This window comes from Ammospiza nelsoni, chromosome 5 (assembly GCF_027579445.1).
Source record: "Ammospiza nelsoni isolate bAmmNel1 chromosome 5, bAmmNel1.pri, whole genome shotgun sequence".
Taxonomy (NCBI): Eukaryota; Metazoa; Chordata; class Aves; order Passeriformes; family Passerellidae; genus Ammospiza; species Ammospiza nelsoni.
Genome location: NC_080637.1, coordinates 44,682,286 through 44,708,826, shown reverse-complemented (window position 1 = coordinate 44,708,826; position 26,541 = coordinate 44,682,286). Strand labels below are relative to the sequence as shown.

The 26,541-nt window shown below is 41.5% G+C and overlaps 2 protein-coding genes across 5 annotated transcripts in view; one reads left to right on the top strand and one right to left on the bottom strand.

The window, feature by feature from the left end:
- VEZT (vezatin, adherens junctions transmembrane protein) overlaps positions 1–9,659 on the bottom strand; it is a 51,967-nt gene extending 42,308 nt beyond the window's left edge. For 2 of the 3 annotated variants that reach the window (XM_059472955.1, XM_059472957.1), the window contains exon 1: positions 55–109. In XM_059472955.1, coding sequence (XP_059328938.1) covers positions 55–105 — 51 coding nt within the window. In that variant the 5' untranslated portion in view covers positions 106–109. Of the gene's footprint in view, positions 1–54; positions 110–9,570 lie in introns of those variants that run through there. The other variant, XM_059472958.1, reaches the window with a different exon arrangement.
- Positions 9,660–9,972: 313 nt separating this feature from the next.
- FGD6 (FYVE, RhoGEF and PH domain containing 6) overlaps positions 9,973–26,541 on the top strand; it is a 72,958-nt gene continuing 56,389 nt past the window's right edge. For both annotated transcript variants that reach the window (XR_009418444.1, XM_059471529.1), the window contains exons 1-2: positions 9,973–10,082; positions 19,536–21,951. Coding sequence is in view for 1 of the 2 variants with exons in the window: in XM_059471529.1 (XP_059327512.1) it covers positions 10,070–10,082; positions 19,536–21,951 (2,429 nt within the window). In the remaining variant the exon portion in view is untranslated. The remainder of the gene's footprint in view (positions 10,083–19,535; positions 21,952–26,541) is intronic.

The window sequence follows — 26,541 nt, the reverse complement described above, 5'->3', positions numbered from 1 at the left end:
TTCCCTAGCCTCAGAAAACAGTTGCTTTTGATAGATAAATACTGAAATACTTACATCTATTACAGCCTTGCAAGCACAGATACCACACTTTAATATTTGAGGCATTTTGAGAAAAACTTTGCCTGCACATATCAGAGACTAAGACACTGTTAGCTTTTATAGCCTTGTTACAATAGCAGCTGAAAATCAAAGCCACACCCAATTATTTTTGCTGATGCATCATGAAGTAAATGACTCAGGATTTCTCCAATAAAGACAGGGGCTTCCCTCACCCCTGTTCTTTACTATAACACAATTTGCCACTTAGTAGCTAATTAAACAGATTAACCTTATAAGTAGCATTTAATGACATTGGACAAAGGCTTAAAGCTCCTCTTAAAATACAGATGTTGTTCAAAGCTGAGGTTTCCAGTATGTCAAAAACACTGTGGGAGCTTAAGCCTCCTCCAAAACAACTACAATTAGGAATTATCAGTTTAAAACCCCAAAAGATTAAACATTTCTACCAGAATGACAGCAAAGGCTAAGGTATGCTGAACAGGTGGCTAAACTCAGAACAAATTACCAGTATTGAAATCTTCCCCTCTCTCCAAAGAGATGTGAAAAAGTTGAGCTAACACTCACAGACAGCGCGATCTTCATCTCCTGGAAGAGCGTGTTCCATTTTTCTCTTTGGTACTGCTCCCAGGCACCTGACAGAATGTCGCCCACCTCCCCGTTTCTCTCTGCTTGTCCCTCCAGGATGATCCAAGATGAGGATGTGAAGAAGCTGTCACTGTAACTGCACCTGTGGCCCTGCACAGAGGCATTTTCCTCCCAGCATCAGTGGATGCAGTTTGAAACTTCCCAGGATCATGCGATTTCTCCTGACTAATGTGGCTTTCTAATTGGGAGGAGGGAGACGAAGATGACAGATTGCTAAAGGCTTTTAAAAAGATGCTGCTTGAAAGAATTACTGCACATTGATCTCATATTCAGCCATTAATAAGACTTTCCAAGCAATGGTGTTTAAAAGCCTTGGTCATATTCTCCTGGCTGGTAACCACCTCCTCCTGTTCTCCTGAGTGCCGGCTGACAAAGAGCCAGGCGCTGCTGACACGGCTGCTATTAGACAATGACTTCAAGGCAGCCAGAGAGTCATTTAGATTTCTTATTCTGCTTTCACTGCCACAGCAGCACAGACCTTGGCTTCTCCAGCCCTACTATATCATCTGCTTTACAAGTAGGCTCTGAGAACTACTTTAAAGCCATTAATCTGTTACTGTTCCCAGATATTTTTTGATGCACAATATTTTGGCCAGTGGCAGGACTCGGCATGAGGGGGTGGCATGGGGCTGGGTCAGGGGAAGTTTGGGTTGGGTATCAGGAGAGAAGTTTTCACCTTAGGGGTGGCTGAGTACTGGAGCAGGCTCCTCAGGAAGGGGGCCATGGCATTAGACCTGTCTGAGTTCAGGAAGCAGTTGGAAAATACTCTCAGGACTGTGATGTGGTTATTGGGGTGTCCCGCATGGGGCCTGGAGTTGGGCTCGATGACTCAGTTGGGTCCCTTCCAACTCAGCATATTCTGGGATTCCATTGTATGTACCTATTTTGCATGAACTCGTGTCCTCAAGAGTTTGGGAAGTTTTACAGCCTGTGTATATTTCTGTATCACTGTATCTCTGACATGGTAATTCTCTTTCCTTTGCATTGTACAGCAGGTGGCTGCACATTACTGCCATCGTGGAAAAGCATTAGAAAAAAACATTACATACTAGACAAAGCACTGAAATTCACTGTGAGCTCTGCACTGTTTACCCATCAAAAGTGGACCTGCAAATGCAGGTGAAAAGCTGAGCAGGTCCTTTCTAACAGAGATGAAAAATACTGGAAAAACTGCAAGTAAAAGTGGTAAACATTACTTTCCCTGAAGGACAAGATAAGAAGCCAGCCGGCTCTGCACCTGGAGTTTTGGGTGAGAAGTCACTCATCAGACTAGGCTGATGATACAGCAAGGCTGCTTTGCTTTATACCAGTCACTAACTCACAGATTTACTCCTTCATTTATATTCAAAACTCACTGAAACTAATGCATCCAACTGATAAACTAGTGAAATATTTCTGATACATTTTTGAAATCTCTTTAAAACATTAGCTTCAAATAATCAACTTATCTACCACAGATCATGTTAATTCTTACTCCTAACGCCACACAGTAAAACATCTTTACTGAAGAGAAAGGCAATCAAGAAAAAAAAGGCAGTCACATTATGAAGATTAAAAGAAAACTATACTGAGCAATTCTTTCTATTCCAGTGTCTCAAGAAAGCTGATTCATGACTTGAAGTTGTAAGAGGAGTACTGCAGTATTAACCCTCTGTACATGACTCCAGAGCAACAAATACTGAGGAGGACTAAAAAACAGACCTCAAAATTTACTCTGAATCATTGTGTACATTCATCTTAAAATTTTCTGTTAAAAATAGTAATGGCAATATAGATTTACACACTCTATGGTCCATATAATACTTTAATCTATTTCTTCTGATATCCAGAAATGCTTGATGAGTTGACTTGGCCTCTGCAACAACCAGACTGTTCTTCACATAGTTTTAAGCTTGCACTTTATTTTCTCTGTGGTATAACCTGCCCCCAGTCATGTGATGAAAAGGAGCACAGACTGTCCTCCCCTTCAACTGAGCAAACCGCTGAGAAGCAAAATATGTGAAACAGTCCATCCATCACCAGCCCCAGTGCCTGTACAGCACACTGCAATCCTCAGCAGAGCCATCTCCCCAGGCTGCATTCACATGGTCAATTGAACCTACCATTACCCGTGGGTGCAGCTGAAAGCTGCAGTACCACTTTAGAACACTGATGTTCTAATTTATGCAGCTGAGTAGTGAGATGGAGCAAGGAAACAATCTGATAGGAAAAAAAACTAGGATGCTTTTTTTCCTTAGCCTGATTAGTTTGTCTCATCAGTCTCCTGAGCCAATGTGCAGCATCACCCACAAATCCAGGTGCCTGCATAAAGAAGAGGATATGAATAAATTGCAAAAGAGGAGTGAAGCCCAAACACTTCTTCTGCCAACAGCCCACACTTCCAAGCAGACAAAGGAGAGTCCCAGAACCAGCTCATTAGAATGACAAGTGAACTGTGACTTTGACAGAGCCGGGGATTTAGAACTGGCTTTATTGTATGCATACGTAAAAACAAGAGTACTACATCTTTAATTCACCCAATATTCAGTGAGAAAAATCCTACTAACAGAGCATTACTATCAGTACTGTTGAAGGTATGTGAATGCTGGTTTTCAGATGCATTTCTGATACATTTCCGACAGTTACGTACCGGAGCCTCAGGCAGAGGCCTGTTGGTTAGGGCATACAGCTGTTAACTATAGTATCATGGGATCAAAGCCCATCTGCCTAGTGAATTGGAAGGTCCTAGCTTAATTGAAGCACCTGAGTTGCATTTAGGGGATGCAGGGTAATGGCCTGTGGACCTTAGCAGGAACTAAGAGGGTTTAACTCTTGTTTGAGGCTTTGAAGGCCTTGGGTTTAGGTAATCCTAAATTTCTTAGATGATGGTGAGGATTATGGGCGAGATAGGAAGGAGGCTTCTTTTTCCTAATGTGTGCTTGAGATGTTATTTTTTTAGAATACAGCATTATAAGTCTGATGCTTGACAAAAAAACCATTATTTTGCAAGTCCTAAAATTTTCAGCTTTTTGAATGAAAATGACTTAAAAGTCTCATCACAACAAGAAGTTTCTTGTAGGGGGATAAAATATAAGAAAATAAAGATAGTGTAGAAAGTAATCTTACCCCTAAGGAGTTGCAGCTGGGCCAATTATCAAAGATTAGGAACAGGCCTGACTTTAACAGGCCACAGCTGTAACCAATGAGAAGAAGAGTGCTATAAAAGAGTGGGTTGGTTGGTTGAAAATGGAATTGAGTCAGTTTGTTACTTTGTGGGGAAGAGTTAGTGCTTGGAGGAGCCCCCCGTGAGAAAACACCAAGAAGGTATGAAGTTTTTGCAATAAGGAGAGAACAGTATAGAACTCCTGCAATAAGATGACAACAGTTTCTGAGGTTAGATTCTTTGTTTTTTAAACAAAATTACTTTAGAACAGTTTATTTAAGTGAAAAAAAAAATTGTGAAAACATGTGACTGAGTGTTTTGATAAAAGCTCAACTTTTTAAACATATGGTTTACAAGGGTTCAGATAAGGACTTGAACGTTTAGTGATGTACCAATGCTCTAAGAAACACTATATTTTAGACATGTTTTACTATTGTAGGCATGTAGGCAATGTATTAGCTAAAGGCTGTTCTGTATGCAGTATATCATGCTGGGAAATGGTGGTGCTTCTCCCTAGCATCTCTTTCCAATCTTACAGAAATCTGTGGATCAGAATGTTACATGCAGGCAGCACCCTGGGTTGATGCCTAAATAAGTAGTGATGTATACGGTATTGTTCAGTCTGGGACTTCTACTGGGCCAAACAACCCCAAATTTAAAAGTCTGGAGTTATAGTAATGATAAGATCCTCTGGATCTAGAGTAAAACATTAGATTCCACACTGATACAACCATCATGACACACAGCCTGCTATTCTTTAACATGCAATTTCTACTAGTACTGAAATAGCTAATGAATAGCAATATTAAGTAAATAATATGGGCAGAATTGGTTGTAGGAATGGCACAAGACGCACGAATGAACTAAAACAATGTCTCAAGTGAGAAAATATTTCTTTCCTAATTAAAAATTTTAAAAATGGAGATTTTATGCTAATGAAATTCAGTATTGCACAACTGTACATGTACATAATTCTGACATAAAGGCTTGTATTTTAAACACTACATATGCAAAAGCCCTTAAAAATCCAAGGTGGTGTCAGTTTGTTATTGTGCGTGCCAAAATCAAATATTTGTGCAGCCTGAGTAACTTTCTTCTAAATACACAGAATTAAATCATAAAATAAAGTCACCTACAACCCCTCTACCAGAACTGCTCTGACACAGCAAGGATCCCTTTCTGGGAATTCAGGAGTAGTCTGGGTGAAACTGAGGAAGGAGCTGGGACTGGTGAGCCTGGAGAAACCTCAGGGTGGGTCTCACATCCGAAGACAGAGTGCAAAGAGGAGAGAAATGGGCACTGTTCAGTGGTGCCTAGTACCAGGACTACAGGCAATGGGCACAAACTGAAACACATGAGGTTCCCTTTGAACATCAAGACTTTTTTTGGTGTGAGAGTGACTGAGTGTTGGCACTGGTTGCCCAGAGAGATTGTGAGATCTTTCTCTATCCATGAAGATGCCCATCTGACCATGGTCCTGGGCTACTGATTCTACATGACCCTACTTGAGCAAGGTAGACCAGATGCTCTCCAGAGGTCCCTTTCAATCTCAAGCATTCTGTGCTTCTGTGAGCACAGCTTGAATCTGTCCAAAGGTCAAAAAAAAAAAAACCAAACAAGCTTGCACTCATTAAAATATAGGACAAATTGCACAGCTGAAAACAGGAATTGGAAGCTGAAAATGCAGTATTTGGATCACCTTCATCCCAGTGTTCTGAAAGAATGGGCACAGGAGATAAAAGATGCAGCAGAAAGTAGTTTTAATAATCTATAAACTCAAAAGCAGAAAAAATTCCAAGCATAGTTCCTATATTTAAAAGGAGAAAAAGCAATCAAGAATATGTCAGGTCTATGAATTTGATCAAAAGCCAGCATGCTACTGAGAATAATTATTCTTTCTTGCAAAAGAAGTAAACAAATGATCATCAAGGAAGATACCACACTGGTTCACCAGAGGTAGATTGTACCCAACTCACTTGACATCTTTCTTCGATAAGACAGCTAATTTTTAGATAAAGGAAATGCAGGAAGTTTATGTCAACTTTTTATGCTATTCTGTATGGTTATGGACTTTTGATACTGTGCCATATCAGTTAGATAAAAAAGATGGGAAAGGAACCAAGTATGTTGATGGCAGAGATAACAGTGGTCTACACTGAATGGAAAGCCATTGGATCAGAAGGTTACTAATGGAGTTCATGAGGAATGAGTCTTTGGTCAAAGCTTTTGCATTTTTAAAAGCTTTGATATTTGCCATAATAAAACTTATATCAAAAACCTTGCTAATGACATTTTCTGATAAGACCAAGGAGCATCATATATGCAGAAAAGGATTGAAACATAATAGAAAAAGAACAGGAAGGCCTTAAGTGGGTATTGATAATGGCATGCAATTTAACAACAGACAACAGCAAGATCTCACACAGAGGTGTAAGGTCTCCAATTATGTGGAAGCTGTTGATAAAATCAAGGACACATATGAGCAGTTACCCTATCATATTATATGAATTAAACTCCACTCTCAGAAACCAGCACCAGGACAAGAGGGCACAGCCTCAGGCTGCACCAGGGGAGGTTCAGGTTGGACACCAGGAGAAATTCCTTAACAGAAAGAGGACTTAAGCACTACTGCACAGGTAGGTGGTGGAGTCACTATCCATGGAGGTGTTCAAGAAACAAACTGGCCCATGGTCCTAGCTGGTAAGGTGGTGATCAGTCAAAGGTTGGACTGGATCTCAGAGGTCTTTTCCAACCTAAATGTTTCTGTGATTCTGTAAATCGAGAGACAGATAAGAACTATATAAGATAACGGAAAATATTAGCTGATGTGCAAGTAGGTATGAAGTGGCCATGGATAAATTTCCAGTCAGAAATTAGGTGGCAGTTATAAATCATCGAAGTCCTGACACAGTCCCTCCACTGGCATAATGATGAAGAAATTTAGCTAGTTTGAACGAGAAGCTTCTTTAATTTATACATTAAAAAAAATAAAACAAGAAGGAGATCACATTGTCTACACAACAATAAAAAACCTAACACAATTCCAGTCTCATACAAATACACAAAATGCTGAAAATTTGCAGAGGATTCTAAGATACACTGTAACTGCAGCATGGTGGTCTTCCAGGTTTTGTATAAAAACTCATCTTAAGCAACTTAACATCAATTTGTAATCTCATGATCTCCCTTAAAAAATTCAGGCAGATATTAATAAAGAACATAATTTATTGTTCCTCCATTGTTTAATACAATCTGCTCTACACTGCCACAATTTTTAATTTGTCGTGCTGCTGGGTAGACAAGCCCAGGCCCAACATATCAGGGGCACCTCTGTGTTTCTTGAGTTCTGCTCCTCCCCACTGTGTTTGCAGTGTTTTAATTAGAAGAGAAACTGCTTGTAACAAATGCAAGAACTGAAGTGCTGGGACTATTGAGTCAGTGAATAAAAATTGCTGGCTGCTGCAGGAATTAATTTATAAATTGGATAGAATATGGCAGCATTTAGTGGACAGAGTAACTGCCCATCATTCACTATTGTTCGATCATGATGATCTGCAGTGGCATTTGAACTTGATGGAAAACACTACTCTCCCAGAGCAGGATTGAGGTGTTTGTGCTTCTTTGCCTTCAAACATAAATTAATGTAAAAGATACTTGGATAGTGAGAAAAATTATTGGTCCTTGGAAGCTCAGAAATATTTATCAGCAGGCTATCATCTGTTTGATGCTGCAAAATTTTTAATGTGGCAACCTGTTACTGATGTCTTCAGGGCCAGCTGGACAGAGCTATGACCCAAAAAAACATGCAAAAATAACCTGGAACACATGAAGTATATCTCATTTGCTTCCATCCTTTTGGGTATGAGGCACACGAAAGACACTTCTTTCCTGATTACACATTTGTTAGCACACCACCACCCCTTATAACATTCATTGGTATCTTGCTGAAGGGAGCTCCAAATGCACAGAGAAAGCAGCTGTTCACAGCAACTGAGGGCTAAAAGCTTCTTGCAACAGTGATTGCTGAAGAACATGGGAAGTGACCTACTGAGGTGCAGAAAAAAAATGCAGTTGCTTACCAAAAATGGCAAATAATTAAGGGGGAGAGTTTGAGACTCAAGAAAACAAAAATTAAAAATACAAGTATGTTGTAGCATTAACTACCCCAATACTTTTTGGCTCCTTGCCAATTCCTATCTCTGGCTCATGTGTGAAGTATGCTCATAATTCTCTGTGGAGGTTTCATTTTAGAATAGCATGAACCCTGCTGAGTACTCCTGAAAATAATTTTGGTGTGCATTTCACAGTACCCATTTTTATGAGTTGGCAGCCCACCCAGTTTTGTAGTCCAGCCAATCAGCCAACCCAAACAGCCTGTACTTGTCCTGCTGTTGCTTTTCTGATTTTATTATGATGTACCACGATATATGACAGATCTGTTACTGTGTCATTCAGTGTACCTCTAAGTGTGCATGGATACACACTCTTGGTACAGTAAATGTACCCCACAGCCTTTATTAGTGATGGAAGTCCTTTCCCAAAACACAAGGATAATAATGAAGAGTATATGCAAGGAGATCTTTTACTCTCTATGCAGCAGAAATTTTTCAATCAAAATGGTAGGTGCTGCCTGAACTGAAAAACTGTGAAACTGTAAAACAAGTACCACTTTTACTGAAGATAGAAATGCAGAGGGCAGGCATTATACTTGTGAAATAAATTCTCACCCCAGATTAATAGTATGAAAGGAAGCAAATTAATGTATCAGCAACATAAATAATAAATCTTATTGTTAGGATCCGAGGTTGGTTGTGGATGAACACAAAACTTTGTGGCATGGACCAAAGACTAAAGACATACTGCTTACACAGCTGAGAAAAAAATAATTGCTTATGTAAGGAGTGTTTTTCATCCTGGTTGAAGGAGAAGCCTTATTGCTATTATAGTAATTACTAATTTTATAACAGCTTTTCTTTATAACCACTTTGTACACCTGCAACACCAGGTGCGCCCTCCATTAAGATACAATTACACTCACCCGCTGCAAACAGACTGGATTTTGTTACCGAACCGCAACAGCTGATATATTTAGCCACTATTATTTCAATAAGGCCAAGATCATATTGTAGCTCTAACAAGACGTGCTATAGCTAGACACGGTTTATGCAAAGCCAGTAATAACAAACACCACACAGATAAAGCAGTTCCAGTGCTCGCTGCACAGTTGCGTGCAGAAACACCTTTTACGCGAGTGACCCCGACTGAGGCAGAAATTTTTAGCTGTTCGCTCGCTGTGCGCTGACCCCGCAGTTCAGTCCGGCGGTGCTCACGGGCGGCTCTCGGGGACCCGCCGCCGCCCCGGGCCCCGCGACACCTCCCACCGCGGCCGCCCGACAGCGGGGCCGGCCGGCGCGGCACCGCCGCACAAAGGATCGCCCGGCCCCGCCGAGCCGTCCCGCCCTCGGCCTGCGCGCAGGGCGCGGCGCTGGCCCCGGGCTGCTCCGGGCCGCGGGACACGCCGAGCACCGCCCCGACCCGCCGCTCTCGCCGGTCCCACCCGACGCTGCCCGCCCGCGGCGGGCGCTGCCCTGGGCCGGGCCCCGCGCCCGCCTGGCGCCCCGCGCCCCCCCGGCCCGCCTGGTGCACGCCGCCCCCGGGGGCCGCGGCGCAACGAGGGGCGAAGGCACCCGGGCCCAGCCCGCGCCGGGTCGCCCCGCGCCCACCTCAAACACCACTTCTTCGTCGAACTCCGGTGTCATCCTTGCCCGCCATGCCACCCCCTCCTTGCGGGCACGCTGGGAAACCGAGTCCGCCGTGCCGCCGGCCGCCTAGCCCCGCCCCGCCCGCCGGGCGCGGCCTGGAGCCGGGGAGAACTACAGCTCCCAGAAAGCATAGCGAGCGCCCGCTTTCGGGCGCCATGTGGGAGGGGCGGACGGGGCAGGGGCGGGGCGGGGGAGGGGGCAACGGGGGGGGGGGGGCGGGGCCAAGGCCCGGCAGGGGCGGCCAGTAGGGGGCGCCGGCGGGCGGCGTCTGAGGGTGCTCCGTGTGCCGCGGCCGCGGGGTGGGATGCGGCGGTGGCGGGCGGGGGGAGCTGCTCCTGCTCCGGCTGCTCCTCCGGCTGGGTGGCGGCGCGGGGGAACAATGGGCTCCTTTTCCTCGGCCCTCAGAGGGGCCGTGGCGTAAGGGACGAGGGGAAGCGCGGCTCCGCGCCTGGGGAGCACCATGAGCTCCGCCGGTGAGTGCCCGGGGAAACTTTGGGGAGCGGCGGTTTCCGCCCAGCCGGCGGCCGGCGGGGAGTCCGCGTGCCCCCGCGGCCGGACAGCGTCGCCTCGCTCGCCCCGCGGCGGCGGGGACGCGGGCATGAGGGGCTCTTGCTGCCAGACTGCAGCCGGAGCCGCCGGTGTGCTCCCTGTCCCGGCTGCGCCCTCGGCTCGCTCCGGGGGCAGCGCCGGGAGGCGGGCGGGGAGCGGTCGGAGCGGTGAGGGGCGCACCCGGCTCGGGGCACAGCCCTTCCCGGGGCACAGCCCTTCCCGGGGCACAGCCCTCCCCGGGGTCCGCTGCGGGCTCCCCGCACCCCTCGGCACGTTTGGCCGCGGGGCCGTGCGGGCGCGTCCTGCCCGGGGCTGGGGCTGCCCGGGCTGAGCCGGGCTCTCCGCTCGCCGCCCCCGTGTCCGAGCGGGTCCCTGCGCCCGGGCTGAGCTCACGGCCGGGGAAAGCTGCTGGGGGCCGGGCTGTGCCAGGAGAGCCAGCGGCGCGGGTGCGGCTGTCGCTCCGTATGACTCCGCGGAGCTGCGAGAGTTTGTCAGCTGCGGCTTTGCTTGGGATGTACCTGCCTTGGCCGGGACCTTGCTGGCAGGAGCCCCGCGGGGGTGCTGGAAAGCGTTCGCTGCTGGCCTTTCCAGCTGCGGCTTGGAACTGACCTACTTCAGTGCTTTCCTTACCTTTCCTCCCCCGTTTCTTGACCGCTGCCAATTTACTGACTAAAAGAGCTCCGAGGCAAATTCTTGGTTCAGAACAAGAGCACCCCGTGTTTAAGGGAATTGCTCCTATTTATATTTGCTTGCACGGTGGTGTGCTAACTTAGCGCTTTTGTTCAGGCATCTGCTAGATTAGTAGATGCCTTTCTTATCTGCCTAACAGGAGTCCTTTCTGCATTGAAAACATGTCGTGTAAATTATGATGTATTGGATGGAAACATAGCTAATTGTAGGGTTAAACGGGAAGCAGCAAAGTGCTTCCTGTAAGGATTGGGGTGGTGGTGGGTGTTCTAAAGAAAAAGCAATACACAGTTATCAAGCAAAAATATCTACCTAATTCTCAGTGTTTGCCTCTCAAGTATGTCAACTTGTTACTGACTCCAGCGTTAATTAAGTTGTCTGAGCTCTCACAGCTAATCAGAATTTACTGCAAAATGAAAAGCAATTTAATGCATCTTTCTGCTTCGTTTAAAGCATTTCCATTTTTAAAACGTTTGACAGAAGTGATTTTGTTTAGATTTTGAAAAGCATGTAATAAAGCAGGTTATCTCTGCTTAACCAGCTGCATTGTATGTTCCCGTTTTTAGTAGTGCTGCTGATTGTGCAGTTCATGCTGATCTTTTAAGAGTTAAACAGCTGTGCACATAAGTGTTAGGGGGTGCTCAAGAGCTGGGCTGTTAAAATTTGATACGTACTAAGTTTCAGAAAGTTGGGTAGTTTTCAGTACTTAACAGTGATTTCATGACTTTTAGATCTTAGATGGTGTGACTAAATCGGTTTTAAGTGTACATTGTGGTGGTATTTGTGGGGAAGGTGAGGACAAAGGGGTTCTGGTGAACAAAGTAAGCAAAAGATAAAAAGGGATACTGAGGAATATGAGAAAGTGGGACAGTTTCATGACAAATCTAAATTTTAGCAAGTTTTTCAAGACGAAGGCATAAAGAGTATTGGGGCATAAAGAGGGAAGATGAGGGGTATTTGAGAGGGGGTGAAGAGTATTTTGTGTGTGATGTATTATGTGAAGATAAAATACATGGGGAACAGGTGAAACAAGATTAGAGATTCATGATCCTGCTGACAGCATCATGACAGCCTTTGACATTTCAGTTAAGGAGTTCCTAGGCAGGGTGTGAAAAGGCTGGAGACTTCCAGAAGACAGTTCTGAAGGTTTAATATCCCTCTCAGAACTTAGTGCCTGTAATATACAGGCATTCTTTATAAAGCTACTGTTCATAAAAAACATAAAAACCTAACAACTCCTGTATTTGAATTTCAGTCTTGTGATCTATAGAATCTATTTCCTACATTGAAATTATTTAATTGTGAATTCAGTTCTTACTCAGCCAGTTTTCTGACAACTGGTTGGTAATACAGCATTTCTGTAAAAATGTTGTTGTCCGTGAAGGCTTCAGGTGGAACTTGAAATGCTAGAAATCTTTCCTTCAGTTTGACTTGAGGGACCTAAGTGCCTCTCTTGGGTCTTCTTTTAATGTATCTTTAGGACAAAGCAACATGGTACACCATCATCTGTATTGCTTTAATTTTTTTTTTAAGTATCATTTGCAGGTGTATGCTTGATATGCAGGGCTTTCTCTAAGGGAGATACTGTGCTATTTGAGGGACTATGGTATGGGGAGAAAACCCAAACACAGCTTCTCCCCAAAGACAGAAGTTCCAAAAGGTCTGAGATTGATAACCCAGCCTTAACCTTGCTGCAGCTTACCTTCTGCCTTTCTAAATGATGCAGTGCATATTCAGTGTCTTGCTGTGTATCTTTTCTATTTCCTCTACAGAATTGTTTCAGTTACATCTCAGTCCAGAACTAACATAACTCCATGATCGAGTTCTGCCACAGCTGTTGCTTACATGTTTTAAAATGTCTATGTAAGTCTGGAATTGTTGTAGCCAAGGAACTATAGCACATTAAAAAAATACTTCCATATAATGATATAATGTGAAGATTATCTCATTGTAGTGATCAACCCATATGTTAGTTTCAATCTTCACTTACACCTATACTCCTGCCATTGCTTTCTCATGCACTGCACAAGATATATTTATATATATGCACACTACATCCATGATGCCAATGAATGTCCATTTACTCATTTCTGCCTGAAAGTATTATGCTGGCTTCAAGTATGTGCTTTGCCTTTAAAAGGAAAAAACAAAAGCTCAGAGTTATGAGTTTGACATTTATTATTTCTTGCTGAAGAAACAGTCCTTATATGTGAATCTATAGAGCTTATTTAATGTGGGCAGAATGTATAACTTGGGCTTGAAATTGGATTTGACAACAACAATGAGAAAAATGTATTTTAATGTCAGAAATGTAGTTCAAATGGAAAAAACATAGCAGGAACAGAATAAACAAAATCAACATGACTTTTCCAATCAAACTTCATTGCTTTCAAGGATTGAAAAAAAATGAGGCCTGCAGCGTTTAATGTCCCTTTAACCCTCGAATGTGTCAAGTCTCATTAGAGTTACTCAGCTCTGTCTCTGCATGTGATCTTAAAAGGTTGTTTATTCATCTCTTGTCCTTGCTCTGAAGTTATCCTAACTTTCCTGTTTTATTTCAATAAGTCAGTGAACAACCTAAGATTTTGAAATGGATGTTTTCCTTCTGCAGTTTAATTAGGATGTTTTCTAAAACTAGTGGCTTGGAAACCTCAGTTTTCCCTTGTACTTTAAAAACTACATGTGTTATCTTCCGGGATGTTATGACTCATTCCTTTTTTTGTTTCTTTTGAGCATTGTGGCACCTGAGAAAATCAGAGCCTCTCCATAATGAGAAAATAAATAAACATTTGCAGGAAATAAATTAATGATCACACAATACTTTTTTGAGGTGTTTACCTAATGAAACTTTCTTTTTGTAACTGAAAACAGAGTAATTGACCTGAAAAGCCTTGCATTGAGTCTTTAAAATTTATGCTGCTGGAGAACAGGATTTTTAGAATATTTATGTATTTCTTTCTGCAGTGTATTGAGTGCCAGTGCAATAATCTCTCAGCATATCCCAAGCATAGCAGTAATTCTTTTTCTCCCTATATGTTCCTTAAAAGCAAGATTGGCTTTCTTGTTTCCAGACTGAGTTGTAGGGTTTTGTGCCCAAAATAGTCTCAGGAACAGTAAATTGGCTGCTGGAGCAGGCTCTTTCTTCATGTGAGAAAAAACAGCCCATTGAGCTCTTGGTAGATACCTTCTGGGCATTGCATCATTTTCATATGTAGCCTACAGATGTGATTTGCTGCATCTGAGAATTGAGTGTGCATATGCAAACAAGGTGCCACAAGAAAGCCAGTGCATATATTTGCTCTAGGCCAGCTGCTGCATGGTAGCTCTTTGAAGCCCTTTTCTTTTCCTAGTGTGTGTGAAATAGATTTGTCAAGTAGTGTGTGAAATATATGTAACCTTATAGGTTGCAGATAAGGAATAAACCTTCTAGGTTACAGCAAAGAAATAAACTGCCATATATATTGTGTGGTAAGATAAGAGTATTCATATCACCAGCTTCTATAAAGTAGCTGATTTGTTAAATTCACACCTTTGCTTACCCCATAGTAATTTGATTGTGTGCCCTTTTCTTAAGCTTAGGCTGAGCTGCTGTCAAAATCTGATGCCGCAGTGATATATTTGTTTTACTTTCTTCTTTACTTTCTTGTTTTGTGGTTCAGAAGGGGCATTGCTTTAGGGTAGGTTGCAGGATCCTGCCCAGGTGACTTGAGTTAGTCCATAGAGCATCCTGAATACCACAAGGAGAATCTCTGTTCATATGAAGCATTGTAAGGAAAGGAATATCAAGTTACGTCAGTTTGATAGTGCCTAGACCCATTTGTCCCCTTTTCATGGACAGATGCAAATCAACATGACTTGTTCCTGCTCTTTTGTTGTTCCAAAATATGGAAGCTGTTAACATGATCTCAAAGGTATTGGCATAAAGATTACCTGGGAAATACGCTCCTTTAGCAACAGCAGGGTTTATTGCAGATGGGGTAGTTCTGTCTGATTTTTTGCCTCAGTTCACCTTCACATATTATTGTTTCTCCTTGTTCCTATGTATTGCAGGGAAAAGAACAAGAAGTAAAAATTTGAGAAGGATTTAAAGCTGTGTATTAATAATGCTTAAGATTGCAATATCTTATTGGCTTTTCTGTTCATTCTCATGATAGTGCATAGGAGAAGACACACAAGTGTTTTTAAGTGAGGTCCTCAGTTGTCAAATTCTATCATCTGAAGAACAGAAATGGGCAGCACTTTAGGGTCAAAAGACTGAGAGTAGAAGTTGTGTCAGGATGTTCTCATCCTCCTCTGAAACAAATCAAAGGAAGACCAGGAGCAGTCACCAGCCAGGCAATAACAAGTGTTGGTCACAGAGGAGATCAGCAGGATGAGAATGGGTGTTGCTTTTTCCTCAGCATGCTGAAGGATGTAATTCACCAGAGAGATAAATCTGTTTCTGTGCTGTGACCTGAAGTCAGACAGAGAGCTCGTGCATTGATCTGCATGGGTGGTGCTAGTGGCAATTTGTTGTTAGACAAGGAATGCCCTTTGAAATCTACTTTTTCTAAGGGGGTTAGGTGTTGGTGTTTTTAAGCACTTTTTTCCTTCAGCACTGAGCCTGGTATTGGCTGTTCCTGTGTGAGCAGCAGATTTCCTGTTGGTGATGGCAGCATTGCTAGTCACTTTATTTATGGATTTCTTCCTTTGCATAGTCAAACAGGTTGGAGGATATCTCTTTGACAGTTTCTCTGGCTCCTAAACATTTCATCTGTTTATGCAAATCACATTTTATATTTCTACTCAGATTTGCATTTATTACTGGAATCCCTGGATGCAGAGATTCTCTTTGAGAAATGGGTTAAGGTTTGAGGTGGGAGTGGGGAAAATCATAGGGATTCTCTAATTTCCTGAGTATGACGGGCTAGAGAATCCAATGTCCAGTCCAAAGTTCCCTCTGAAAATTCTACACATGTCAGAAAGTGAGTTTAGGTTGCCTGTAAGTGCTTGTGACTCCCCCACAACACTAGGTGAGATATTTCTGTAGTTAATTATCCTTTAGTTTTCATAAGATTTAGAGTTTTCTTTCTAGTTTGAGCATGTCAAACCTCAGTGGTCAAATATGGAATTTCATCAGGGTTAGGTGGGTTTTTTTTTTTTTTTGTTTTGGGGATTTTTTTTGTGATTCAAGAACCATCTGTTACCCAAAACCTTTCACATGTGCATAAGTATATATCCTATTACCATCCTAGTTTTTAAATTCTTGGTTAAATTAACTAGGATGAGCTTCCTTGGGATTTGAAGCATAGCTTTTAGACCTTGGACACTTCTGTAGTTATTTCTAAGATTGCTGGAAGGTGACATTGCATTTCGCTAACAATCTGGTAGGTAGCATGTACAGAAATATTTTCAACTCCCTTCATCTTTTATACTTAGCAGATTATTTACTGCTTAACTTCAGACCTGCATGGAGCTCTCATAAAATAACTATGTACAATGATTTCCAAATTCTCTTCGATTTTTACTCTCCTAAGTATAACCAACCATCTCTGTCCCTAGGTGAATAGCTAGTTCCATATGGCACCAGGAAAAAGCCCTCTGTCCAAACAACTAACTACCCCATGCACTTGCTCTATAACATTTCCTTGATTATATTTATTGGTTTTTACCTTGCTTTTGCTTGCCATTCAGCAAAAAGTCATTCTCATATGACTTCCAGTCATTCCTTACACCTTTATATATAACAGTTGCCTCCTACTTAGATGTTTTTTCTATTCTGGATGGGAAATTATCCCTTTTAGAGCACTGTTATGTAGAACTGTGTTTTTCATCCAACAATGAATTGAATTAGTTTATACTGAACTTTGATTCTCAATTTCTAATGTCAATCTACTATACTTTCACCCTTGTCAGCTGCTGTGATTTTTTTCTAAGTAGTTCATTGCTTGTATTCTTCAGAAACTTAAAGATATTTCGTTGAGGAAAACTACTGGTATGCATTCCTTCTTGGAGCCTTTCCTCTCACATTGCATTTATGTTTGAAAGGGCTCTTCATCGCATTCCTTTCTGATGGTTGACTGCAGATCTGTATTGATACCAAGATTGTAATGTGCCTCTTAGTACATTGACCCATATCTACTCTAGATGTAATGTGCAATCAGTTTAAAGCAGACAGTGCTGTCTTTATTATCCCACACAATTTGCTGGTCTCTTCTGTCTGCCTGAATGCTTTTTAACATTGAAGTAATTTGAAAAATTCTAGTAGGCTTCAGAAATCACGTTGAATTGCACTTATTATCTGAAATGAATTTTTCTGCTCTGTTCATTATCCAGGTTTCCTCCACTGGCTTAGAGACTGTTCTGTTTGCTTTGCTTTTCTTTACACTTTCATGGTTTAGTTTTAATAAAACCATGGGGGATAATTTGATAATTTGATAATTTATATTCAGGTAATGGTGTCACATCCTAACTTCTGAGTGTGCTCCCTAATAAATACTAGTTAAAAGCCTTGCAGAGTTATCTAGTTTGGTGGTATCCAAAAGGTAAGGCACTCCCACTATAGAGAGAGAAACTTGCAAGGTTTATGAACTTCAGTTTGTGTGTGGGAAAAATAATCCACAGGATATTGGTTACCTAGCCAGTGTTTAATGTCCCATATCTTTGTCAGTCTGTTTCTCTCACTTGAGCATCAGGAAGGGTTCCAAAGCAGCCTGTCTCTCTCCTGTTTCCAGGGAGCTTTAACAACTTAGTAAATATTGCTGAACATGGCCCAGGTGTACTACTCTGTTGTGTTCTGTGACAAACTGGGCATCCCTTCTTTGTTTTTCTGCCATGGAACACTGGCTCCTTTATTGCCATCACTTCATATTCCAATTGAACAAGCAGTTGACTTGTCTGAAAGTGGGTGTACAGCTCTCTTTTGCTCATCAGGATCACTAGTTACCCACCTTAAGAGTTAATTTTATTTTTTCCTAGCTAATTGTTGATTCATTTCTCTGTGGGTTTGACACCTGCCTTTCGATGGGATGCAGAAGGTGGGATAACCTTAGAAGTAAGTTGCAGTTGGGTCACTGTTGTCAGTGGCTATAGGGAGCTGTACCTTTGGAAAGAAATTCTGGATTCCCTCTTGTAAAATTTCTTAAAAATTGTCTCTGCCATCAGAGACATCAGAGACCCTGCCATCAGAGTTTTATCTCTTCACTAATATAGTGGCAGCAAGGGCAGCCATTCTAAGTGTAGATAGAGGCAGTCTGGGTACCATTTAGTGATTCATGTCCTAGAAAAACATGATTTTACTGTTTCTGCCTCTCTGCTTAGAGCAGTGGCTTGCTGTTTAGGAAATAGTTGCAACTGAGGGCATCTGCCCTTTTTAAAAAATTTATTTTACCCATCTAAATTTCCTTCAAACAAACAAATCCCCACAAAACAAACCTAAACTTTGAAACTTCATTCTAATCTAAGCTAGAGATTAAGATATAGTGCATATCTATAGTAATAATGGTGGTAAAACACAACCAAACACCAAACCCACACTTCAAAGGGAACAATAAATCCATGGCTTACCTCATCTATTTGCATGTGAAACATTAACTAATGTGTTTTCTTGAGGGTGTTATTTAACATGTATATGACTTACTGAAAGTATACTAAAATATTGATCAAAATAATGGTAGTAAATACAGAGGTAATATATAAACAGTACAAGAAGCTTGTTTACTTTATAAATGTGCACATATAAAAAGCACTCAATGCTCTTAGAAATCTGAAAATATTCCAGCATATGGAAATGAATTGGTCATAAATAATCTCCTGAAATATTCACATATTTCAGGCATACTTTAAAAAAAAAGCAACCACAACACAAGCAAACAAAAAACCCCAAAACTACTCAAACAACTGGTTCAAAACTCCACAATCTCTAAGTTCCTCATGAGCTCCTTTTCCTGAGTGCTGTAAACTTACACTCTGCCCAGGATTTGTCATCTTGTTGTGCCAAGTGGGTTGTAATTCCTAATAGTGGTGACTGTTTCTAGGTCAGACAAGTTGGGAAGAGTAATTTTGAACAAGGCACAGAAATAGTGTTTTACAATGGAAAGGTGCCGCCTTGCTACAAATTACTGCACTAACTCCATACCACAGACTAACTGAACTGCTGGTAGTGATATGCCAATTTTGCAACTGGTACAGTAATTCATCTTAGTATTGTTTGAAGAGGAGAGCAAGGGAACGAGGAATTTTGGGTTACACATTTCTCAAAGTGGTGGAGGAAGGGACTGAACTACCCTAGTCGCTATTCTGGCTGTCCCATTGTCTTTGTGGTTTATTGTATGTGTGGCACTTAACATACTTGCAACATTTTAAAAGGGTATTGCAGTTAAAACTGCAGAACCAGGCTCTGCTTTTCTTGGCATGAGACTTTAGCATGTGAGGGAGTACATGTACTAATACTATGTTAAACTGTTTGTTTATGAAAAGACTTTGAAAACTTCCCTACCACTTCTTGATGTGCCTATTAAAACAAAGAAAGGCAACTAGTAAAGAAGTGGTGTTAGGGAAGGAAGGCATGCTTTTAAGAGAAAAATGTAACCATACACACATTGAGTTATTTTAGATCAGAAATGTTACAAAACTTCTAATACTACTGCATTGCAGGTGAGGTTGTTGTGTGGGCAGTGGTGACTAATGTCTTTGTTTTTCATTCTTCCTAGAAATTAAGAAGCCACCAGTGGCCCCCAAACCAAAATTTGTCCTAGGACACAAGGCAGCGCCTCCACCTGTCGCACCGAAGCCTGACATTGTACTTTCTGGTGGGATACAAGCAGCAAGGAAAGCCAAGCCAGCAATTGCACCAAAACCAAAGGTTCTCAAGAGCTCCTCCATCCCTGAAGTTAAACCTCCATCATCTACACGAAAAAGCACAAAAAGCTTTGAGGAGCACAGGGAAGATCCTTCTCAAACTCTGGACCATTTGAACTATAAAAATGAAACCTCAGAAGGGAGTACTGGAAATACAGCATATATTCTACCTGTGTCACCTTGCAAATTTGAATGCCTTCATAAACTTGGAAATGGAGAGAACACCTGTAAAACTCAGATCATTCTCGAGCACTTTGACACCTTAGAAAACATCAAGCTTGGTGAAAGAAATGCACTGTCTCTGGGGTCTAGTCACAATGAAAAATTGGCAAGTAGAAGTCAGGTGGTTTTGAAAGCCAGCATTTTGGAAGAGAAACTTAAGGATGTCCTAACTCATGGTGTGTTTCCTAACAGCAGTCCTGTGAAACACAGATATGCAGACAAATTTGACAAAGGGAATGGCAGCAGTTCCAAGAATGATGTTAAAATAGAGTTTATGGAACTTGTACAATCTTCGTCATCTTCTGAAGTAGTTAAAGGGAAGCAACAAAATGTTGATGGTAAGATTATTGCTGGTGAGTTTCAGATGTCTGAAATTTGTCCTAGTTTGATTGAAAATAATCACTGTTGTTCTTCCTCACTGGACAAGGAAACTCTAGAGAATGAAAATTTAAGTAGCAATAGGATGTTTTCAGGTGAAGTAGGGATGAAAGCAGACGCTGATAAAGCCTCCCCTGAAACATCTTCAGTCCTGAGTTCCAAAGTGCTTCCTGTCCCTAAGCCAAGAAAGCCACGTGCTGCATGTCTAGTCCGTCAGGATGGCATAGACAGCACAGGAGAAGGAGCAAAGGAACCATCTAATTCAGAGAAAGATTCTCATGGTGTTGTGGACCAAAGCTTAAAAAAGCCAGCAAGAATTAATGTCCTTGGTCAAAGTGTGTGTTATAATAATAATGCAGAAGTGTTTCATCCTGAAATATGTGAGGTAACTCAAAGCAATGCAGAAAAAGTGTCTCAGGTAAAGGAGCCTGCTGTGAAAGAGTCAGCTTCACAAAATCTTTTGCCTCAGTTTTCACATGGAAGTCCTGATTTGGGGAGACACGTTGAATCTTTAAATGCAGACCATAACTTTGTGGATGAGATAACAGATGACACCAGTATGTCAGATGCTGTGGACAAAAGGACTGAGTTTGTCAGGTGTCATACCCTGTCCATGAGTTTGCCAAAGCAGGTCAAATTGGCAAGCAGTCAGCACTCGCCTGCTGTCAACAGCCTTCATGTTTTCCCACAAAACTTGGAAAATAAAGAACTTAAAATAAAGGATGGGAGTTCCCCAAAAGTTATTCCTAAGAAACCACAGAGACATGGCCTTCCAGCTGCTGGCCTGCTGAAAAAAGCTGCATCGGCAGAGCTTGTGGACAAAAGTTCTTACACCTGCAGTGAAGACAAATCAAACAGCCTTCTAGAAGGATCTCCCTTTGCACATCCACGAGCCAAGGAGCAGGATGCACTTTCGTCTTGTGACATACCCAAACGTTCTTCTGAAAAACCCGTCTGGAAGTTACCTCATCCTATTCTTCCCTTTTCAGGAAATTCTGAATCATTAAAAACTGCCGCCAGTTTCAGCCACCTGACTGTTGTGACGAAGCCTAGGGCCAAGTCTCTCTCTGCTGTGGACATGGACAGGACAGACAAGCCCTGCAAAGACCATCACAAGAAAAATAGTTTGAAAAAGCTTCTGAACATGAAACTGTCGGTTTGCTTAAAGAAAAGCGACTTCCAAAAATTTCTGCCTAAAGGCAGCCAGTCAGTGGAGAGTGCTATTGCCAACCTTTCCAATGGGAATGGGTATGGAAATAACAGCAGTAACATAGGGTCTGTAGGCAGTGAAAGGAAAGCTAAATCTGCCAAGGCACATTCCGTAGAAATAAGTAGTCCGGCATTACAGAAGAAGAGGCAGAGAAACAGAAGTCAGCCTGAGATGCGAAATAACCAAAGGCTGGAGTCTTTAGAAAGACATGGACTTTTGGCAGAGAATTTGTCCCAAATGCCTTTGAATTCTCTAACCAGCACTTGTGATCCAGAGTATGAGAATGTGCGCCACTATGAGGAAATACCTGAGTATGAGAACTTGCCTTTTGCTATGGGTGCTAGGAGAAATCTCTGCTCGGAATGGCAGAACTCCAGCAGCACGGAAGACCAGAGCACTGACTTCTATGAATTTGATGAGCCTTGTGAAGCTACAAGCAGGCATTGGAGGCTTGACAGGTAAAATAAAGAGAAAAGGGAAATTGAACAGCTGCATTGTAACTCTGTTGTAAGTGTTTAAATGATAACTTGAGAGCCTGTACCTCTTCCATTAAATGTCAGCAGGAAAGTTGTTTCTGTATATCTTTCTGTAGGCTTTTGTTGTTTTGAAAACTCCTTGCACTTGGCAGTGAGTCAAGAGGAAAAGTAAGCTAGTTATTCCTTTTATATTCCTCAAAATTTGGGAAACTTTTCCACGTTTAATTAAAGCAAATCAGATACAGTCATGTATTTGTATTCAAGAATACTTCAGTGGGGAGTAATGAACCTTACCAGTCTCACAGTGAACTGCAATAACCATCCAAAGAGTGCATAGTTGCTAGGTTTGTAGGGGGAATGAATATATTTTTAGATCTGTTGATAAAGCTGGGAAGAGCAGACAAGCTTTTGGTTATGTAAATTCTTTATCAGGTCTGGAAAGCTTTTTTGGGTATAACAGAAGCTACTGCCTCTCTCTAAATACAGTGAGTCCTCTGAGTCTGTCTGTGCTCCCAGCAAGGGTGATAGTGGTGCACAGTTTCTGTGTGACTCATAGAATATTAGCATGATGGGGTTTGGTAACTCTGCAGGTTGCTGCTGTGTTTCTTTAGCTCAGGAGGCAGTGGAGACAGATCATGTCAGCAGATTCAAAAAGGGATTGGACAGGTTCATAGATATGAGGAAACGGCCTCCATTTGCTCCAGGGAGGTTAAGATTTAATATTAGGAAAAATTTATTCACTGAAAGGGTGGGCGGTCATGCATTGGGATAGGCTACCAAGGGAAGTGGTGAAATCACTGTCCCTGGAAGTGTTCAAGAAATGTCTGTCTGTGGCACTTGGGGACATGGTTTAGTGATGAACTTGGCAGTGCTGGTTTAACAGTTGGACTAAATGATCTCTGAGGTGTTTTCCAACCTTAATGGTTCTGTGATTCTACATCCAAAATGGCTGCTAAATGGAATAGGCAGGAATAGATCTTTTAATATTTGTACTGTTGTGATGGATGCTGGGAGGAGAAATGGGTCACAGGGAGTGGCCAGACTCATGTGCTCTCCCTAAACAGCATCACTTAGTGTGTGTGTCAGTGTGGTAACATGTAAAGCATCACTTTGTCCCAGTATGGTATCATGCAATTTCTTAACTTCAGCTGATCAGTTTATCTTACAGATCCTAAAGATTTATCTCAAACCAGCAATAAGGATTTGAATCAAATATGCAGCCTGGATATTTCAAAGTCCCCAGCAAACTTCTTCATGCTCTTGAGAACATATGCACAATGACAAGAATAAATGAATTAGCTTCTACATAGTCACATTTAACTTCCTTTTTCACTGAGAGTTACTAAGCTTTGTTTCATTTTGGATGTGTGTATAGTAAACACATGCTCCAAAGAATCTGTGTTCTCTTAGATAGGAAGAGACAAATATTTTAAGGGGCATCCTATGTTAATTGTTATATAGCTAATATTATCAACATAGGTCTGTTTGTTGGGAAGGGTAAAACCTTATAATGGAAAATAGGATTTCTAGTTATGGACTAGGTACTGGTACATTTATTCAAGTGGTTGTTGAGTATGTTTATAGTTTACAGCAGGGTGTTTCTTAGTTTTGTCTTTGGTATACACTGACAGAGTGTATGCTTTTTGTTTAAGTCTAATCTTAGAGTATCTTTCAGTGAGTTTGACCATGTTGTCTTGGTATTTCCTCAATTTGATGTACCTAAGAAGGGTGAGACCAAACTTGCATAAGGATGCATTTCATGTGTTTATGTGACTCATTTTGGTTTATGTTGCTTTGTTCTGAATACAGGTGAATATCTGTCAGCTTTAGGAAGAGGATAGTATTGCTGTATGAAGTATAGTAGATGTGAGATTGCAGTTGCTCCTGAAGTGAAATTCTGTAGTTTTCTTATTTGGCTAAATATGTGAAATTTATTATTTCTTCTCCATACAAATCTTCCCCAGTACCAATGGTGGTATAAGGGTTGAGGTGGTCTCTCTGACACCCCTACACCTGAAGCTGCTCTCTAAATTGGATGTCCTTGGCTGGGTTTGTGTTGTTTTTCTTTAAAAAGCACCCATAGAAAACAAGAACTAGACCCATTAACATGTTTATTTTAAATCAAATGAAATAGTCGGAAACTGCCTTAGGAAACAAGTGATGCATGTAGTTACTTCAACAGATTTCAGAGAATAAAGAAATCCCTAGGGAAAAAAAAAAGGCTCATAACAGTACAGTAGTCTCCTGACCTGGATCAGTGCTGCTGGGAGAGCAGGGATGAATATTCGTTTTGGCTCTGCCTTGGGAGGTGGAAGGGTCCTTGCCCAGACAGGCCAGGCAGGCAGCTTCTCCAGTTTTCCCATCCAGTATTATCTCAAATCCTTTGAAGCTTCCTTATCAATGTTGTCTTACCCTTTCTGCATAGTTCTGTAAGAGCTTTTTATCATTTCCTGGGCCAGGCTGTATTATAAAACCAGTTGGAGAAACAGTGCTGCTGTTGTTACTGAAATAATTGCCTCTCGCGTTTTCCCCAGCCTGTCAGAACACGCACTCAGCTCTTTTTCATAGATTGTGGCACACAGATTCCTGTAATGCACTGCTAATGGGGATCTCAAAGCAAATTGTCTTATGATTAAAACCAATGTACAAATGAGATTGTTCTTCTGAGAAATTCAGACCAATAGCCCACACTTCTAAGCCCCCATAAAAGCATATTCAGTATATTAAGTCTGAATGCCAGTCTTGCCATTACCAGAAGAGTTCAGTGGTGTCTTCAGCTCACACTACATTTCTTTCTGGAGGAAGAAATAAAATTTGATAATGTACTGAATGCTTTGGTGGTTACAGAGGAATTTCCTCACAATCCCATGTGGTGAAACCAGTATGCTTTAATGGAGAATGGTAATAGCTTTTGATGCTTTTATCGGAACTTCGTATGTCACGTTTAATTCAGCTATGTATTGTTTGCTTGAGCCTTCCCACAGGGAATTTCATGCAAGTGGCAGGCCTGGGTAATTAATGGTAGGTAGCAGTTGTCAGGATTTAATTTCTGAGATATTTGATGTCAACCTCCTTTCTACTAAAAAGAGAAGGCTTGGCGTTGAAAGGAAGAGAGTCAGGGTGCTGATCTGGTGTATGAACCACTGAGGTGGAACAGGTGCTGCTGCTGCTGAGAGTCAGAATGGATTAGGCTTTTGTTAAGTACTTCATGGGAATATTCTCAATAAAGTAAATAATGTCAATAGCTTGGGAGCAGATAGTTTATGTTTTGTTTCCACTATACAAAAAAGAAGTCTTTCAAAATGGTATTAAAGGGTTATTTATTTTTGTCTAGCCTACCTGTTTAACTGCCAATTTAAAGTGGATAATTTAGATGAATGGGCTTTTATGAGTACTGTATAAACAAAGTGAGTGAAGACTAGATGCTGTGAGATAGAAAATGTTCTGTTAAGTGTAAAAGAAGTTTTAAATATCATTATCCAGTCAGATAATAGGAAATGCAGCTCCCTGGGATTGCTGGATTTTGTGGGTTTTTTTTTATGTTTGGGTTTTTGGTTTGTTTGTTTGTTTTGGGTTTTGTTTGTGGTCTTCCTTTTGGTAGTACATTTTCCTATGCAAGGCAGTTGTATTTTAGGTTGAGTGAGTCTACTCCTTCAGCCTTCTGGGAATAGCGTACTGTATTTACTGGCTACTTTGGATAGTGTTCCTTGAAGATATTGGAAATGTACATGACTGCTATTTTATTTACGACTGTGACATTGTGTTTCCAGCTAGGATTTTTCTTTGGAAAGGCCTGGAGAGGGGGGAGTACCATGTGACAACAATCCTTTATGATTTCAACGCTGGTTTAATCAAATATTACTTTTTATTTTACCCACACCTGCTGATTTAGAATAATCCATTGGTTTTCTAGCAATGAGCATGTCAATGCAAAATATAAGTTTAATTTTCTGTACTAAATTCTTCTTTGGGGACTGAGTCCCCAGAGGTCAATTAAGTGTCCATGAAAACCTTAGTAGAATATTGAATTTTGTATTGAAATCTGTGTGGTTAAGCACTTTGCTTTGATACATATTCCTCTTTGATGTTGTGGTGGAGGTTTTTTGTATGTTTTGTGGGAGTTTTTTCTGTGTTTTTTGGAGGTTTTTTGCAATTGCAAAATTCCCATTTAGAAACACTAAATTAATAAAAGACTGCAAGATCTAAATAGCATTTAAAATATTGCAAGTTCAAACCCTTATGCTGAGATTTGAATGCACAAAATACATTTTAGGTATTGGATGTGTTATACCCATGTCTTCTTTTTATTGAAATTTTTTTTTGATAGATATAACTTCTTGATAAATAGAGGCCAAGTATGTAGAAATAGATTTTTTTTAATATTTCATAGGGTCTCAAAGATTATTTTCTGATCTGAAAAAGGTCAGTTCTTCCTTCCGCATCAGCTCTGCAGTTTTGCCTTGTCTTCCAATCTCTCCCGTGTGTCTCACTGGCTTCTGCCATCCTTGGTTGTAAGTAAAATTCTTTCCCTGCAATTGCCCATCAGGTTTTAATGAAATAGCTTTGCTAATA